This window comes from Acomys russatus, chromosome 15 (assembly GCF_903995435.1).
Source record: "Acomys russatus chromosome 15, mAcoRus1.1, whole genome shotgun sequence".
Classification (NCBI taxonomy): Eukaryota; Metazoa; Chordata; class Mammalia; order Rodentia; family Muridae; genus Acomys; species Acomys russatus.
The window spans coordinates 59,540,318-59,557,943 of NC_067151.1; the positions used below are offsets into that span (position 1 = coordinate 59,540,318).

Here is a 17,626-nt window from a genome sequence, read left to right on the forward strand (position 1 = left end):
ATGTTTCTGGTTGACATTAATATGTGAAGTAAAAACATAAAAAGATTACAAAAAAATTGCTTTCAAATGGGCCATTACTTGATATGCAATAGATTAATTCTTACCTATATTTGTAGCTTTTAATAGTAGTATGTACCTATGAAAATTTTAATTTAAGTAGTTCTGAAAACTCACACAAAAATATTCGAATTCTGAACATAGAATATGTATTACACAGTTGTCATTATATAATCTGAGTTTCATGTTATGCAATGAAGTAACTGTTAGCGTTTCTGTAAATACCGTTGAAACTCCTGTTTATGGCAATGGAATCATTGAGTGAAACACACACCGCCTGTAGACGCTTGCATGTGCAATACCTGACAGGATGCAGCGCATGTGCAGTATGCTGCAGTGCAGGACAGGATGCAGCACATGTGCAGTGCGGGACAGGATGCAGTGCATTTGAAGTGCGGGACATGATGCAATCCATGTGCAGTGACTGACAGGATTCAGCGCATGGACAGTGTGGGACAGGATGTAGCTCATATGCAGTGCTAGACAGGATGCGTTGCATGTACAGTGCCTGAGAGGATGCAGCGCATGTGCAGCACGCTGCAGTGCAGGACAGGATGAAGCGTATGTACAGTGCGGAACAGAATGCAGAGCATGTGCAGTGCAGGACAAGATGCGCTACATGTGCAGTGCCTGCCAGGGTGAAGAGCATATGCAACACGGGATAGGATGCAGCACATGTGCCATGAAAGTCAGGGAAGGGTGCATGTGCAGGGTCTAACAGGATGCCTAGAGCCTAGAGCCAAGCGTATTTGAGATACCTGAGCCAAGAGGAAACATTCTATTGGATCAAGTCAGTTTTCCAAAACGGATGTCACTGTATTCTAATTTTTAAAACTTATTTGTTGTAGTTGCTGTAATGTTCAACTTCCCAGACCCTGCCACAGTAAAGAAAGTGGTGAACTATCTACCTCGTGTTGGTGTGGGAACCAGTTTCGGATTGCCTCAGACCAGGTACTGTTTTACCTGTAAAAAATAAATGAGTAAAAGAAATGTTCTAATTATTTTTGTTTGTTTTGAAATGTCTCCTTCTGGTTCTTGTTTCTATATAAGAACGGTTATTAGAGTTACATTTTATTCTTAGTCAACTGAATCATATCCTCAGAGAACATTTGCAAATACTACAAGAAAAAGGTTTCTAGCTCTCTCCAGAAGCGTCTGTTCGTGCATGAACACACACACACACACACACACACACACACACACACACACACGTCAGAGAGTTTCATTTATGCTTATTACTTTGGCCTTTGGGGAAAAGGCATGTATTTACATGTGAGACCACTATATTCTAATCAAAATGGCGAATAATATCCAAATATTAATTCAGATGTCAAATGATTGGAATGTTGGTTACAAGGGATTTAAATTGGTACAGGCACTTTGGAGACGCTTTGGAAACAATGTGAAACTTACATCTGCAAATCCTACAATGTCCTATAATCCAACTGCATCCATCCATCCTGGGAACAGGTCCCACAGAGACGCCTGCTCATGTTTACTGCAAAGGGTGCACAGCAGTGTTCGTAGAGCACTGTTTATGATAGCTCAAACTGAAAACAAGTTCATCAGCAGTAGGAAAATAAGTAAGCTGTACTGTGTTCGTACAGTAGAATATATATAACAGTGAAAATGACTGATGGATAGATGTGGGGATGGAGGCAAGAACAGTCACTCTGCTTATGTAATACTCTAAACTTGTCTTTAACGCCTGAGGTTACTGTCAGGACACTAAGTCATTTTTGGAGAGCAGCAGCTCACAAGTGTGCATTAGGAAGACTTAAGGCGTGTGGCTTATACTTCTTGCCTGAGGTGAGGGCTACCTCGTGTATGTGTTTTATAAATTCTCATCAAGAACATACTTTGTGTGATAGTATAACGGATGTTTTGAAGGATCATCCTTAACTTTACTACATAGAACATTAAAATATTTTAAAATTATTCTTAAACCTTTTTGTCAACATATTTGGAATAACTTAGAACCATACGTTTGGGTTGAATTTTTATTTATTAGCACTTCAATGTTTTTATCAGGCCACTCATTTTTATTTTCAAAACAAAGTAAGCCCAAAATTAGAATGAAGAAAATAATAAGGACCAAAGCAGAAGTAAATGGTACAGAGTCTTTAAAAATGTTAGAAACAGCCAAGGGCTGATACTTCCTCCTCCTCCTCCTCTTCGTCCTCCTCTTCCTCCTCCACCCTCCTTCTCCTCCTCCTCTTCCTCTTGGTCTTTTGAGACAGGTTTCTCTGTGCAGCCTTGGCTATTCAGGACTCACTTTGTAGGCCAGGTTGGTCTCGAACTCACAGAAATCTGCCTGCCTCTGTCTCCCTGAGTGCTCTGCCAATACGCCTGGAAGAGTTGATTCTTTTGAAAAGAATAAAACAAAACAAAAAAGGCAAACAAAACTCCTAACCTAGAAAAAAGGAAAAGGATATTTAAATAGTCCGTGAACATAGAGTAGCTTTCTACTTATATCTTCTTTGTTTCCTTCCATCAGTATTTCCTAGGTTTTAGTACACAGAATATCTCATGGTGTAGGATTTGGGAGAGTGCAGAAGTCTTTTTACTGTAGCCTAGTAAGCTAGCTATGTCTTAATTATAACGGTTTTATAGTAAGTTTTCAAGTGACGTTGAGATTCCTTGGTATATGGCCCTAATTCTCTTGCTTTTCTAGTTTTTCCCCAGATGAACTCACTAATCTCATGCGCCAGGCACTGAGTGCCAATTGCCAAGTCTCTGCTATTGCTTTAGATATGTTCTGGAATCCAATTTCCTACTCAGCATTTACCACTGAGCATTTCTTTTGGGTTTCAATTCCAATATAACTAAAGCCACGCCTATTTTCTCCCTGCTTCCTCCCTACACTCACAGTCATGAAGACAGAAGAAGCACATTCAACCCTCTAAAACCGCTGGTTCCCTAGTGCTGTTAACTTCAGCAGCTCACACCGAGACTTGAGAAGACACGCTGGACGTCTTTCTCCTTTTATCAGTCTCTAAATCCTACAAGTTATATTTCCTCCTCAACACTTTCTTCCTAAGTCACTGGGTCCCACTGTTAGTTGCCTTTTAAAATTTTTCCAGAACATTGAAAGCTCTGCCTTGTTTCCAGGCTTCTGTAAAACTGCCCCCTTCGCATCAATGTTTGTTTGGTTCTGTTTCTTAAAATAGAATATAACAGTCTCATGGGAATGCAGTCACTGACTTTAGCCAAAGGGGCCATTTTGACACCAACCATCACAAGAGTTATAAAAGCTACCTTACAGTGAGACAAGCAGGGGGGTGAGTTCTCCTTGCCCGCCTCTTGTTCCAGCCTTCAGAGAGACCTGGGTAGGAGCTTCGTTCTCCTGTTACGCAGCCACTCCCTGCCAGCATCAGTTCTTGGTACTCTTGCCAACTCCTGTGCCTAACAACTCCCCTTCTCATAGGACTGACAAGTGTAGTGATTCGGGAACTTCTACAACACAGCTGTGACACATTGAGATGTGTGGGATGTGACCAGCACAGTTGAAGGAAATTTTATGACTTTACTCACCCTTATCTAAAAGGCCAAAATGTCGCATCTCAGTCTCCTAAGCGTCTTTAGAAAATTGCAGAGTGAGCTAAATTCAAAGGCAGTAGGATAACATGAGTAATGATGATTTTAACATAAGTGTGTGGAATAAAAACAGTAAAACAGCCCATTGTAAGATAGCTGATGCTTGAAAAAGTCAAATTGGTAGTCTTTGGTACCTATGAGAACAGAAGATGGCATTACATTGCTGCTGGCCATACCACAACTGAAAAGTGTTGAGAAGACACACAAACTAGTTTTTACCGAAAATTAGACAGCTTAGCTTATATTGACAAATTTATAAAAAAAAAAAAAAAAAAAAAAAAAAAAAACACCAAAACTGGCTCAATAGGAAATTAAAAATCTGAGTTTATAACATGTAAGGAAATAGAATTATTAATTCAAAGCTATCTATTAAAAAAATCATGGCCTTTATAACTCTATTAATGAATCCTAACAGATGTTCAAAATAGAATAATAACAAACTCCAGATTACAGAGGATAATAAAACACCTCCTGACTCACTCTGTATGGGCAGTGCCACATCCAGACAAGAAAACAGACAATTTTGCATCAGTAACTCTTGAGAATAGAGACAGAAAATTTTTGACAAAATTTACCAGCCAATTCAGTAGTGTAGATTAAATCATTATTAAATAGCTAGAAATGCAGCTAGTTTTAAGTCTGTAAATAAATATATATTGCTTAATAAACAAAATGACAAAAACCTCCTCATAGACAAAGAAAAGCACTTGACGAATTCTGGTGTACATTTGTGACTGAAACACTGGACTGACTTTCAAAAGCAAGGTATTTCAACAAACTGATAAAAATCCTCTCTAAAGAACAAAAAACACCACCACCACAGTAAACACGGGCCATGTTAGCAAGTGGCCATACTATGGAAGGATTCTCAGCAGTGGACTATGAAACCATGAGATGAATTTCATACCCACTATAATAAAAATACATACAATAGTGGGTGTTGGCAAGGATGGGAAAATCACTTCAGAATTGCTTATTCGAATATTTAGCAGTCCCACTACTTTGGAAGAGAGTTTGGTTTAAAAAAAAAAAAAAAAAAAAAGAGTCAAAGAGAAACCCAATATGCAGTTCAGCAATTCAACTTCTAAGAATCTTTCTAAAGGAAATGAAAACTTGTTCATTCAGTGTTATGTGTATGAATGTTCACAGGAGCAACAGTCACAATAGCATAAAACCAGAAGCAATTTAAATGTGCATTAATTATATAAAATATGGTTTCTATATTTGTATAGTAGAATACCATTAAGAAATAAGAAAAATGACTGATCACACAATCATATTATTGAACCTTTAAAAAATACTGTTGTGAGAAGACGGATACAAACCACAATGCCTTGTGTAGTTACATGAAATGCCCAGAAAAGGCAGGTTCACAGGACGTAGACTGCTAGTTGCTTTGAAGTGGGATCAGAAAGGGAATTAACTGCAAATACAGAAAAAGTGGTTTTGGTGTAAAGAAAATGCTATGTAGTAGATTGTACTAATAATACAAAATGGTAAAAAAAAAAATTTCTAAAATTACTGAGTTTTGTACTCTTAGTATGATTAATATTATAATTGGTCCTGCTTATCACCACCACCCCAGACCCAGCCCTGTTTCCCACTGCTTCTCTGTTGTCCAATTGTACCTAAGTATTTACATTTCTCTAACTGGGTCTTCTAATGAACTGCATTAAAAAATTTCTCCGTAGTTTTCCTGTCCTCATTCTTCCCCACAGATTGCTTAGACTTGTCTTTCCCCTTGTTGTAAAATCTGGGCAAATGTAATATATAAAATTATAGTGTGTATGTTTAATTTTTAAGTGATGACTTTTAAAGGTGATAGACATGTGAATACAATTTTGTGCATTATGAGGGGTCATTAATCATATTGTTTTAATTGAGCTGTATGGGACCTGAGTATCACGATATTATAATAATAGCTTACATGAACGAACAGAACATATATAATAGACTTATTGCTAGTACACATCATTTAGTACCTATTAATTGTAGGTTGAAACATTGCTAATATTCATTGGCTGATGTGGATACTAATTTTTAGAGATACAGGTTTTATTAAGACTATTGAGTGAGTACAGACAATTCATGATTTCTTATTATAGTATAATTAATATTAAGTTAGTTTTATCTCAGATTCTTTTCTTTGCAGGCGTATTTCGTTAGCCACTCCACGTCAACTATTTAAGGCATCAAATATGACTCAGCGGTGGCAGCACAGAGAGATTTCAAACTTCGAGTACTTGATGTTTCTCAACACAATAGCAGGTAAATTTAAGTGCACGCTTTGACTTATTTTAGATGACAAATATGCACTGTGATATGCTTAGGTCATTTTAGTAGCAGCATACGTAGCTTGTTTTTATTGTTGTTTGAGTCTCTTATGAAGGTAGATTCCTAATAAAATTTGTAACTTCGCATATGAACGGGTGGCTACTTGAGACTTAAAAATTTCCGAAAGGGGAAAGAATTTATAGTTATACAGTATAAAATAGGACAACTGTGAAATAGTAGGAATGAAGAACAGTATAAAATTTAAGAAGCTATTAATATGTTAGAAATAAATTATATCGTGAAACAGCACAGTATAACAGAATACTTATATTAAGACCCATATGTGAAAATATAAAGATTAAATAGCCCTTATTGGATGTGTAATTATGTAACATTGATAATAACCCACTGAAATTGTTTCTATGAAGAATAAAGAATAGAAATGTGTCCATACTTTGCATCTAGAATAAGCAAACAGGGGCACACTTTTGTGACATTTCTGCTTCACTTCAGCAATGACATGGTATATATTTGAGTCACAAATGGTATACAAAAGAAAAGATATTTCTCTGCTCACAGAGAAGTTACTTTATTTACCAATATAAGAACAAGTCAAGTGTCCCTTATTTGAAATGGTTAGGACAAGAATGATTGCAGGTCCCAGAGTTTGGAATGTGTGTGTGGACTATGAGGGAATTTAAGAAGGCAGAGAGGTATGGAAATTATATTTACCCAGTAGTTTGGAATTAGAAAGAAAACAAAGCTTTCATTAGTCATGTAACGATGTTATTTTGACAGAAGAGGTGGCTGGGAGGTCATACACAAGCACACAGAGATAGGACACACAAAGTGCAGTGTCAGTGGGATAATTCATGTTCTCAGGTATGTATGTGTACAGAATATGTATTTCTCAGAGAAATACAAGACAAATGAGCTGTAGTGTGGAGACATTGTGCTAGGTTATCTTCAGGCTGCGTGGGCTAGCCTGGGAAGGCTTGGAAAGATTTTGAGAATATGTGATATAGAGTTGTAAAAAATTAACATGGAGGTTTTATGTAAGTTGGTTGCCTGGGATAGAGAAACTACGCAGAGGCCTAAATTCAGAAGCAAGTCCCTGCAAGTGTAGAGAGAGCCTGCACTGGAGAAGTGACAATAGCCTTTGAGAGGCTGTGTTAGTCTAGGATCGCAAGCAATGGCCGTGTGGCGTACAGCTGACTAGAGATAGTAGGTAAGTGAGAGGAGACTGTCAGAATAGACTCACTGGCTTCTGACGCTCACTGCTGGGCGACTGATTAACCATTAGTAGAAATCTAGGGAAGGATGGTGTTCTTGCTGGCCTGGCAAGACAATCTATTTGAAATGTCTGAAAGAGAATTTGGCAGAAGCCAGAGAACATTCACACTCCAGAAACAGGAATTTGGGTTCCGTTGACAGTGAGGAAACTGTCAAAGTGAGAAATGAGATCAGCAGGGCAGGTGGTACGAATGTAGTGAGGTCCGAGTTTGGAACAGGTGTGTGTGAGAAAGGGCAGGAAGGGGAGGGAGGTAGAAAGGAAGGAAGGAGAGATAGAACAGAAAAACCGATCCTGGAGTTTACAGAGGAGAGTGAGGGGATTCTCATGTCTTGAGAGCCCAAATGGAAAGCATGGAAGGCATTCTTCAGATGTTACTGGAAAGTAAGGGGAAAATTAATGATTTGTAAGACTGGGGGTTGGTGGTGCATGCCTCTAATCCCAGCACTCGGTGGGCAAGGGCAGGCAGATCTCTGGGTTAGAGTCCAGCCTGGTCTACAGAGTTCCAAGACAGCCAGGACTCTATAGAGAAGCTCGGTCATGGGGGTGGGGGAGGGGGAGGATGAGTATAAGGCTTTGGTGCATGGGGACTTCCTGTTACCCGAAGGGAACTCACTTTCAAAGCAAGCATAAAAGATGACTGATGGATGGTGTGACCCTTAGATATAGCTTTCTAAACTGTGATAGGAGAGGGGAGATGGGTTAAGGTAGCAGGGAGAAACCATGAGAAACGTAAAGGGACTATGGTTCAGGTTGTGACAGAAAGGAGTTCAAGGAGCCAGGGGAAGGAATTGCTGTCAGTAAAGAAAGAAGATCCTGCTTTAAAATGGAGAAAACAGCAGTATAAAAACTGGGACGCTGAAGGGCTCACATTTATTAGTTACAGGGAAGCCATCTTGTAGTCAGTTAAGGACCAGGCTTGGACAGAATGTGCAGAACAACGTGACTTTAGTGGTAATGGCATAACCAGTAGCTAAAAGAATTTTTAAGTACTATGGGATGGGAAGATTGACATGTTTAATAGACACTTGTGTATGCAGTAAATCAGTGAACTGAATGTAATTGAATGCCTATGTACAGTTATAAAGCAACTCTTAATGACGGCGCCTCTGTTCTCCTATAGCTTTTGTTTCCTGTAATGTCTTAAATAAATCATTTTAAATAAATAAATTATCTCAAAGTAGAATTAATGATTTGTTTAGAATATCACTACCATGTGGGCTAGGCATCTTTAAGATTTCTTTTGCAGTTCCATGTGCCACATGTAAATTCATACACTCATGACACATCTCACAGTCAGTGGGTATTTAGTAGCTATGTGAGTAAAGGTCTAATCACTGAGCAGTGCATACTCTTGTCTTTGTATACAATGAACTTTTAAATATTTGGGATTATTAAAATAGGACAGTATGAAGGAGTTACTGCCTACTAATATGTAAATTATATCGAGAAGGAAGTGGGAGCTGAAGGAGAGGTGAAATGACTTCTAACGTGCTTGGTTAGTTTCCTGAGAAAAAGAACATAAATGTATAATGACAAAACCTCTGAATTAAAGTTGCTCCTATTATTAAAATTTTGCAAATAAGGCTCGACAGGGGCTTAGCAGATGAGAACCTGTAATGTGTTGGCAGCATCCATGTCAGCAGCTCAGAACCGCCTGTGACATCACTTCCAGGTGATATGATGCCTGCTTCTGGCCTCCGAGGGCCCCTGCACGCACACGGTACACATACCAGCCCAAGCAGAGTGAGGGAAAACCTCGTTAACTACAGCAGGTCAGAAGCCAATAGTCTGCATGGAGAATACCTTGACTTTTCAGTGGCGTGTGGTATGATATCAGCATATCTTTGAAAGAGAAAAATTAAAATGAATAGTATGAAAGGAATTCCAGCAATAGTAATAGTCTTTCCTCCCTTGTACTTCAGCTATAAAATATTTTCAATATGAGTTTAATCAGAAATAGGCTGTAGATAGATAAACGTTAGACCCAAGATTCACATGGCTGCATCTTGACAGCAGAAGCAATTACCTCATGCTCTCTGGTGTGTCCCAAAAATGGTGACATGCAAAAAATTGCTATGTAATGTACAAGCGCTGCTTCATCTTTAGAGTGTGTATTTGTAATAAGTCTCAGTACATCAGTATATCAGTCGTCAGTAGATTAGAAGGAGGTATGGAGCAGCACAGGAGGTGGGTGGAGCAAGACTGGGGCTGCTGTGCATTCTCTTCAGAGCCTCAGTTGGGAGGTGCTACAGGATCTCAGGGTTGCTTAGTACAGGCACACTCGTGTGACACAGCCAGCCAGTGTCCGACAGAACTATCACTAACCTTGCCTGCCTGGTTGGTTAGTTGAAAATTGGTGATTATTTGATTAGTTGGTTGGTTAACTAATTGGTAGCAGAGAAAATGTCATTTTGAACTTTTCTATCAAAATTAATTCTTTTTTAGTTTTACTACAGACTGTTTTGTAGCTGAGAGTATACTCAGTGGTTGAGCATATGCATAGCATGCGCAGTATCTTAGGTTCAGTGGCCAGCTCTCCTCACACTCCAGAAAGGGCATTTTATTTGGAATTGGCTTTCAGATAACAAAGAAAGTCAAGTGTAGTTTGACAGAACATATATTTTAGGACCACATACCAGAATTTGAGTATGTTTTCATTGTTACTAGTCTTGTGATTTCGGGAAAGCTCTTAACTTTTGAGCCTAGGTATTTTCATCAAACATACATGTAATACCAATGACGTCAATTTCACAGTGTGATTTGCACAGGCCAGATGAGGGAACACATATTAGCACTAATAATCGCAACTTGCACCCAAATTACTAGTTTTTCTTCTTCTAATAATCTTTCATGTTTTACACTAAATTAAACTGCTATCTCTTTTTTTTTCCTTGCCAGGACGGGGTTATAACGACTTAAATCAGTATCCCGTGTTTCCCTGGGTCATCACTAATTATGAGTCAGAAGAATTAGATCTTACGTTGCCAAGCAACTTCAGAGATTTGTCCAAGGTAATATTTCTTGATAAATATCTGAAATATGTTTGTCACACATAAAAATATGTGATTCATTTTCACGTAAGTTTTAAAATTTTTAGATACTATTTTACCTTTAATATAGTAATTTTAAGTTTTAAATAAATTTTGTTATTTAGCTTAAAATTTTTAAAAAATGTATAATAAACTAGATGACAAGTTAAAAACTTATTGTGTTTGTTTTTCCATATGCATTCAAGTAAACACTGTCCTCCAATGTCATCCTCTAAGGGCAGCTGTATTTAACACATACGGAGAGTCATGACCAGAAGCAAAGCGGAGTGTTCTGCTTCAGGTTGTCAAGCTGGTCTGTTTCCTCTGGTCCTCTGCTAATTCCTCAACCACAAGCATATGAATCCTCTTCTTTATTTTTTTCAGGATGGCTTGTTACTCACTATGTAAATCAGACACATCTCAAACTGGAGCTAAGTTCCCACAGCCTCTAAAATGCTGGGATCATATCCAAACCCCGGCGGATCCTCTTCAAATCTGACTTTAACTTGTGCGGCTCCTATCCTTAACCCTTCTTAGTTTATCATTGGATGCAGGAACTCTTCCTGAACTCAGAGCGTGGCTTCTCAGCCATGTTTCACCTCTTCATTGAAGTCTTTTCTCAGTCCCTGGCCTGAGGGTTTCCTTCATCTTCTCAGCCTGTCAGTATCTCCCACTGCGCGTCTTCTTGTTGTCACTGTGGTCCTTGATGAGGAATTCCTGCTCATCGCTGTCTTCCCACTGCCTCCCCAGCGCCTGTGTGGGAACGTCTCAGAATGTGAGATCTCTTGCTCTTAGCACCATCCTTTTTTCACAGTAGAAAGAGTAGACCACCCTGATTTTCACTCTCAGGCAGGTTCTGCAGAAATGGTTTTAGGAGATCGCCCACTCACCCACCCAGTTTCCTTCACGGTGTCAGGACAGGGTGCTCTGCGTTTACTCCTCCTCCTCGGCACGGTGAGCGTTGGGGGTGTTGGACAGTAATCACTCGTCTATCCAAAGGCAGCAACAGCAATGCAACAGTTGACATTTTCCTCCTGATGAACATTAGCATTTGGGATATGGCTTTTCTCTGTTCTACATAGCATTTTTTTTTCTCTGCCTTTGTGTGCATCTTTGTTCAAATTCCAGTTCTCAAATACCCTATCTGCCTCTTGTATCTTTGCTTTCATTTTTCCTTTTTTCTAGAGTATGAATTCACAGACTCCCTGCATTTTGAAATTTGTTATACTTTTACCGTTTTTCCTGAGCTCAGAATAGAACCCAGTGGTAGAATTCTTGCCTTACATGTTTGATCCCAGTAGCACAGAAATAATGAAATTTTCCTTTTCTGTCTCCTCTATTAAGAAGATTATTATTTTAAAAAAACTAATAAGATGGGAAAACCTATTATAGATGCCAGTTTATTATTGCTGTATCTGTGGAACTGTTGTCTGATAAATGAAGACTGTGTTATTTTGATCTGCATGGTGAGCTGTTTGGTAGGCCAGTACAACAGGCTCACTCCATAATCCTATAGCTTTTATTTTCTTTGCTCTGTATCATATAGTATATCTGCTTTTGTTGTGAATATTCATTGAAATATGATCAGAAAAATGCTGTCAGACATTATTTTCAATCAGAAATTTCTTGACAGAATTCTTAATTTGCATTGAATTAGGCTTGCATATTATTGCCATTTCTTATATTTTTTGTTGTGAGCTTAGCTTTTGATAGCCTAGCCATCTCTCCAGGCCTGTTTTTGCCATTTCTAAGGGATTATATTGTCATATAGTCTTGTTGAGTGGGTAAAATATTTTGAATAATAGCTTGATTATTTTTCATCTATGTGTAAGTAAGGCTATTTCTATGCCCCACTGGATGAACAACAGTTCTGACTTTTAAATTCTTGTTACATTGAAGTGCAAAGGAGGGCAGCTAAAGCAAAACAGAGCTACTTTCACTAGTCTCCAACCATATATGATCATAGCCACAAAAACATAGACAACGTAAGCAAAGACGTGAGAAATTTCTTGTGTAGTCAGGGAAGATGTCTAGTGAGTAAAATGCTCTTGCTGGACTGCTAGTGTAGGCAAATGTGAGCTCTAGGCTCAACGACAGACTCTGAGCAAAAATATGAAGTGGAAAAACAACTTAGAAAGTCATCCTGATGTTAACCTCTGGTCTCTAGTCAAGTACATTTGTATGTACTTGCACGCACACACACACACACACACACACACACACACACACACACACACACACACACACCACGCACACCAAAAAAGGGTTTTTTTTTTTTGATTTAGTTAAGGCTTTTTGTAATGGATCATAATGGAATCCATTTTTATATTTTGAGATATTTCTGAGACTATTTTACTCTTGGTTGAAAAAGGAATACTTATGCAAAGTGCTTTTAGAAAGAGCTGGAGGTGTACCTAGTTCAGTAGTGAACCGTGCTGTTGTTAGGAAGAGGAGGGGATTTTAACACCCAACTAAACAGCATAAAACTATCTCCCCTTGCTCAAATGGTTCAAGTGCCAGTCAAGCTCCTGAGAATGAAATCCTACCAGTACCGGCTGTTTTCATTAAATAGTAACAAAATTAGTGATTTTGAAGTTAGCTACATGGTGTATTTGGAAATTTTACTCTATCTATAAATAATATTCATTTACTTAATAAAATTGCCTCATTGCTTGTAGTAGAAAGATCTCCTAAAATCTGTGCAATACGTGTCTAAATATCTGCTTATACATCCACTTTCAGGAACACATCTTATATATAAATGAGTTCTATGCGTACAAATGGTGATTTTGCTAGAATTATATTAAAATCTGTCCCAAAGCATACATTTAGCAGACATTACTATTTGTTTAAATAAGCTTCTGAAATCTGAGAAAACATAGTGTGCAAAGTGTAATTTAGAACATAAACAGATCTTATCCTATTGCTAAGTAGATAATGTAGCCTGACTGGCTTTAAAATGCATCAAACTATTTATGTCCATTTAATTTCCCCAAAGCTGGGTTTCAGAGCTATTTTGGCACAGATTATATTTGATAATCTTTCCCATGTTGCACAGGGAATTTTCTTTCTGGTGCTGAATTAATATAATCAACACCCTTTCTTCTGAATTCTTTTATGTGATCAGTCCTTTAGCATAGAAAAAGTGTGAATGGAGCAATGTAAAAAATTTTTGTCTTCTTAGAAATGCAAATTTTAAAACCTTTCCAATATATATTTACAGTGATTACAGATTGATATTGTCAATGTGTTGAAAAGGTCAAATCTACTTCAGGTTGAAAGGGTGTTGAAAATTACATTTTTATATTTGAAGTCACAATAGTTTAATTTATAATTTCAAAGCCCCCCAATCAGGAATCGTTGATGGAGCTCATTCCTCTCCCACATAGTCTTTGCTGCATCATCCACTGGTCTGAAATTGTGACAGATACAGCCACGCAGAGAATGTAGAGTGACGTTAGTCTATTTTGTAAATATGCATTGATTTTATATTCTGTCTACCTCTTTGGTATAATTAAGAATCACCATTTTCTTTTTGTATTCCTTTTGCAAAATGTTATAAGTAAGGTAGGCTTTTACTTACAAATATCCTGTCCTGAAAATAAACAGTGGCCAAGAGGTTCAGGAATAGGGTTTTCTTTGTAGATTTTCATTGGTTTTTTGTTTTTGTTTTTGTTTTTGTTTTGTTTTTTTGAAGTAAGAAAGCCATCACATTTTGAGTTATCTATTTCTCTTCTAATTGATCAGTATAATGTTGGGACAGCTAATACACGTTCTTGTTATAATCTGAACCTATGTCCCAAAAGCCTGTTCTTAGACCACACTGCTCCTGCGACCCGTTTACTGGAAGTACTAGAGTAGTGAGGACTCAGCTGTGCTGGCTGTGCGGTGCGGAAGGTTCTGCTGCTGCTACCCAGGGTTCTTCAGTGCTCGCCGTAGGCCAGGTGTTTGCCTAAGCATCTCACACATGCTAACTGCTTTAAGTCTTAGCCAAGACTTTACAGACAGTTAGCACAATTACTGTCTTACAAAGGAGAAACTGAGGCACAATGAGAATAAGAATGCTCCCTCCACTGCTTGCACGGCCAGTGTACAGAACTCAGGTTGAAAACTATGGAAATATATTTGTTACTGGGGCTGTGAGTTTATAGGTATGTTTTAGTGTAGAGACCAGCAGAGCGATGATATGAAAAGGAATAGTGTGTATTGTGCACAGATCTCTAGTTTTATTGAGGTAGCTGCATACATACATACATACATATATATATATATATTTATATATGCTGGGATATGTTTAGTTTTGTTTTATTCCTTTTTGGGATTGCATATAGGAGCTTGTTCTGTGCAGTCACCATCATGTGCGTTCCCTGGTGAAATGGATAGTTAATCTAACCTCAGCTTAGTACCGCTGGGAAGGGAAAGCTTTTTTCTAAATAAACTTCTCTTGTCTTTGTCCTAGTTTATGATTTAAAAAAAATTAGTGTAGGCTTTTTGATTAAGACAGTTTCACAAAACAAAACAAAACCCCCGTATGTTTGATTCAAACTAGAGAACCCCTGATAATAACACTTACCTGATTTTTAATGATTACTGACCCTTTATGGATTGTCATCGTGTCCCTAGAACTATATAATTTCTAGAAGCATGAAGTAATAAAAGAAAACTGTCCTACCAAAAAGTTGAAGTCTATGAGGGGGAAAAAAAAAACAAGAATTATCAAGAAACAAGAAAATAGTTTTTTAATTATTTAGAATTTGTAGTTTTAAAATAAAGGGTATACTAAGCAGAGTTTGAGATAAAGAATAAAGAAAACCCTTTTTTTATCCGTGGAGTGCAGACATACAGCGCACTGTTATACCCATTCAGAACACACAGAAGAGCTGCATGTGATAGAGGACCGCAGCCCAAAGCGTGTGCTCTCCTGACTTTACCTTTCAAGTAGGGAAAGTTTAAAGGTCGGCCTCAGTCAGTCTATGAAATCATGTCTGTTTCACTGCTTTTATAACCTGTGTTACAATGCTGTAATCTCCAGCCTCCATTGCTCTTGTCCAGTTAGTGTTTCTTACAAGGAAATTCTGAGAAGCCCCCAGAGGAGTGAATGACAACCCGACACTGGATTTATTTACTCATAGCTGATTGTGTTTGGTGCATTCTCACACGCACCCACCCCTCCACGGTTGTAGTTTGGTGTGTATATTTTTACGTATGAGATACCCCTCTCTAACACGCACACTTACTATACAGCAAACGTCTTGACCTGGAATTGACTACCGACATTTAACTGTTGTTGATCAGACAGCACTTCTTTATCTCTTTAAGTTTTAAGTGCTGTTTCTGACGAATGCCAGTGCTTTCAGTCTGCTCTGAAACAGATACACCAGGAATCAATATACCATCTAGATGTCACAGAGGGGAAAGAATGCATTCGGGTGATGGGGAATATTGCTTAAACATGGGTACAGCAGCATTTACTTTGTTTTCTATTTGTTGGCATTTATTGAAACCAAAGTAATTCAAGCTAGGAAAAAAAGTTTTATAACATTAGAACAGATAATTGATCTTAAATTGCTTTAAATACATAATTTAGGAAAATAAGTGGCTGAGGAGATAAACTAAGACTTTTTTTACTTTTAGAATTTTTAATATTTTTTGGGATTTACTTGTAAAATCCAGTTGTGATTATGCATGGCATAAAGCAGATGAAATATAAGTATTAAATACGCTCAACACCACTTATTAAAAAGATGCTCGTCATGTTTGAGGCAGCACTTTCTTTATAACTCAGGCTGGGCTTGAAATCACCTTTAGATTTGGTAAGGCTTTCCTCAGACTCATGAGCCTCCTGTCTCAGTCTCCGGAAATAACAAGCATGGCCGACAACATATTCATATAAGTTACTTCTTCTGAACATACAACACCCAACTGCTGTGTTTACAGATTAAACTTATATAGTATGCCTTGAAAAATGATAAAGAAATCTTTTCAACATTTTTTTCTGAGATCCTGATACTAAATCATTTATTCATTCATAGTCTACTATTCTACACTAAGACTTTCTATTCCTTGCATCACACCTGGGTGCTGTTTATGCCATCTTAATCTTAGAGAGTATAGCATGAACTGTTTTCCACACTGTTTGGGAACTATAGTCTGGCCAGCATGAACTGGTGTCAGACTAGTTCAGGGTATATTTGTAGGCGTCTCAGGGACACTCTCGCAGTTGCCTTGCACAGTAACATGTACATGGTCTGTCTTCCGTACTCCACTCAGTAACTTTGTCAGAAATATAAAACTACTGTTACTCACAGATTAGGAGACTCAGATTGAGTGAGGTAAAGGAGCTCCCAGGATCACACGTGTTCTTCATGTGGTAATGGCAGGTCTGTCCCTATCAGTGAACTGTAGACCTCAGGTATAAGCAGAAACAATAGTTTAGTTACATACTATCCATTTCTTTACCAAGTCCAATTGCCTTTCTCTTTGTATTGGCAAAAGACTTAGTTCTTCAAAAAACACCAGAGGCTTCTGATTAACAGAACACCATATACAGTAGACGCAGGGTTTGTAGCTAAGGAAAGAAAGCCTTGGATGCTGAACAGTGAAGGTGCCGAGCTCCTGGTACTATCCTGATGTCAGATTTCACCAGCCATTTGTCTAGTCCCACATAGTGAGACAAGGTTGTGCTGCTCTTTAGATACGCTGATAGATCAAGAGAGAAGACTTTTAAAATGATAACATCTTGGGGCTTTGCTCAGGACCCACCTGGTTTACCTTCCTGGAAACCCACTGGGACACACAGCTCTGTGTTCCACATGTGTCTGCTGCCTTAACACCTCATTTTTAAAAGTGGGTTGCAGCCAGATATGGTAAACATTTAAACACAGCCTCCACTGTAAAGGGGGAACAAAGACTAAAGCAACCAGAAAGATGTAAAGAAACATCCAGAAGCAGAGGATTAGAAAGCAGAAGAGCCTTAAGAAGTCATGACACAGAGTAAGTGCCAAGAGTGAAACTCTTAATTTAATAGAAGAAAATAGAATTCAAGGAAAATGAATGCTTAGAAAATACAGCAAGTAATAAGAGAGCTAGAAGGCCAGTGCAGCAGTCTTCTGAAAAGTCTGTTAGTGTCGTGTGGGGGAAAGGCTGTGAAGGTGCAATTTAGGGACAGACTGGAGAGTCTGAACTTGCAGGTATGTGGCAGTTTGCTGCCATTAGCAAGTTACTTCTTTTAGGAATTCTTTGTAGCAACCTTTTTTTATATACCCTAAATATTATATTGGTATATTAGTCTATTTTAATTACTTGAATTATTGTTTTTTTCAGTCAGTGTTGCATATTAGTTTAAACTGTGGTTATTCAGTTTTTACCTCAGAAC

The 17,626-nt window shown here is 38.1% G+C and overlaps 1 protein-coding gene across 1 annotated transcript in view; it reads left to right on the top strand.

Annotated features, from left to right (window-relative positions):
* Window positions 1-17,626, top strand: part of Lrba (LPS responsive beige-like anchor protein) — a 540,702-nt gene that overhangs the window by 366,296 nt on the left and 156,780 nt on the right. Inside the window, exons 42-44 of the mRNA XM_051157393.1 lie at window positions 906-1,008; window positions 5,807-5,922; window positions 10,121-10,233. Coding sequence (XP_051013350.1) covers window positions 906-1,008; window positions 5,807-5,922; window positions 10,121-10,233 — 332 coding nt within the window. The remainder of the gene's footprint in view (window positions 1-905; window positions 1,009-5,806; window positions 5,923-10,120; window positions 10,234-17,626) is intronic.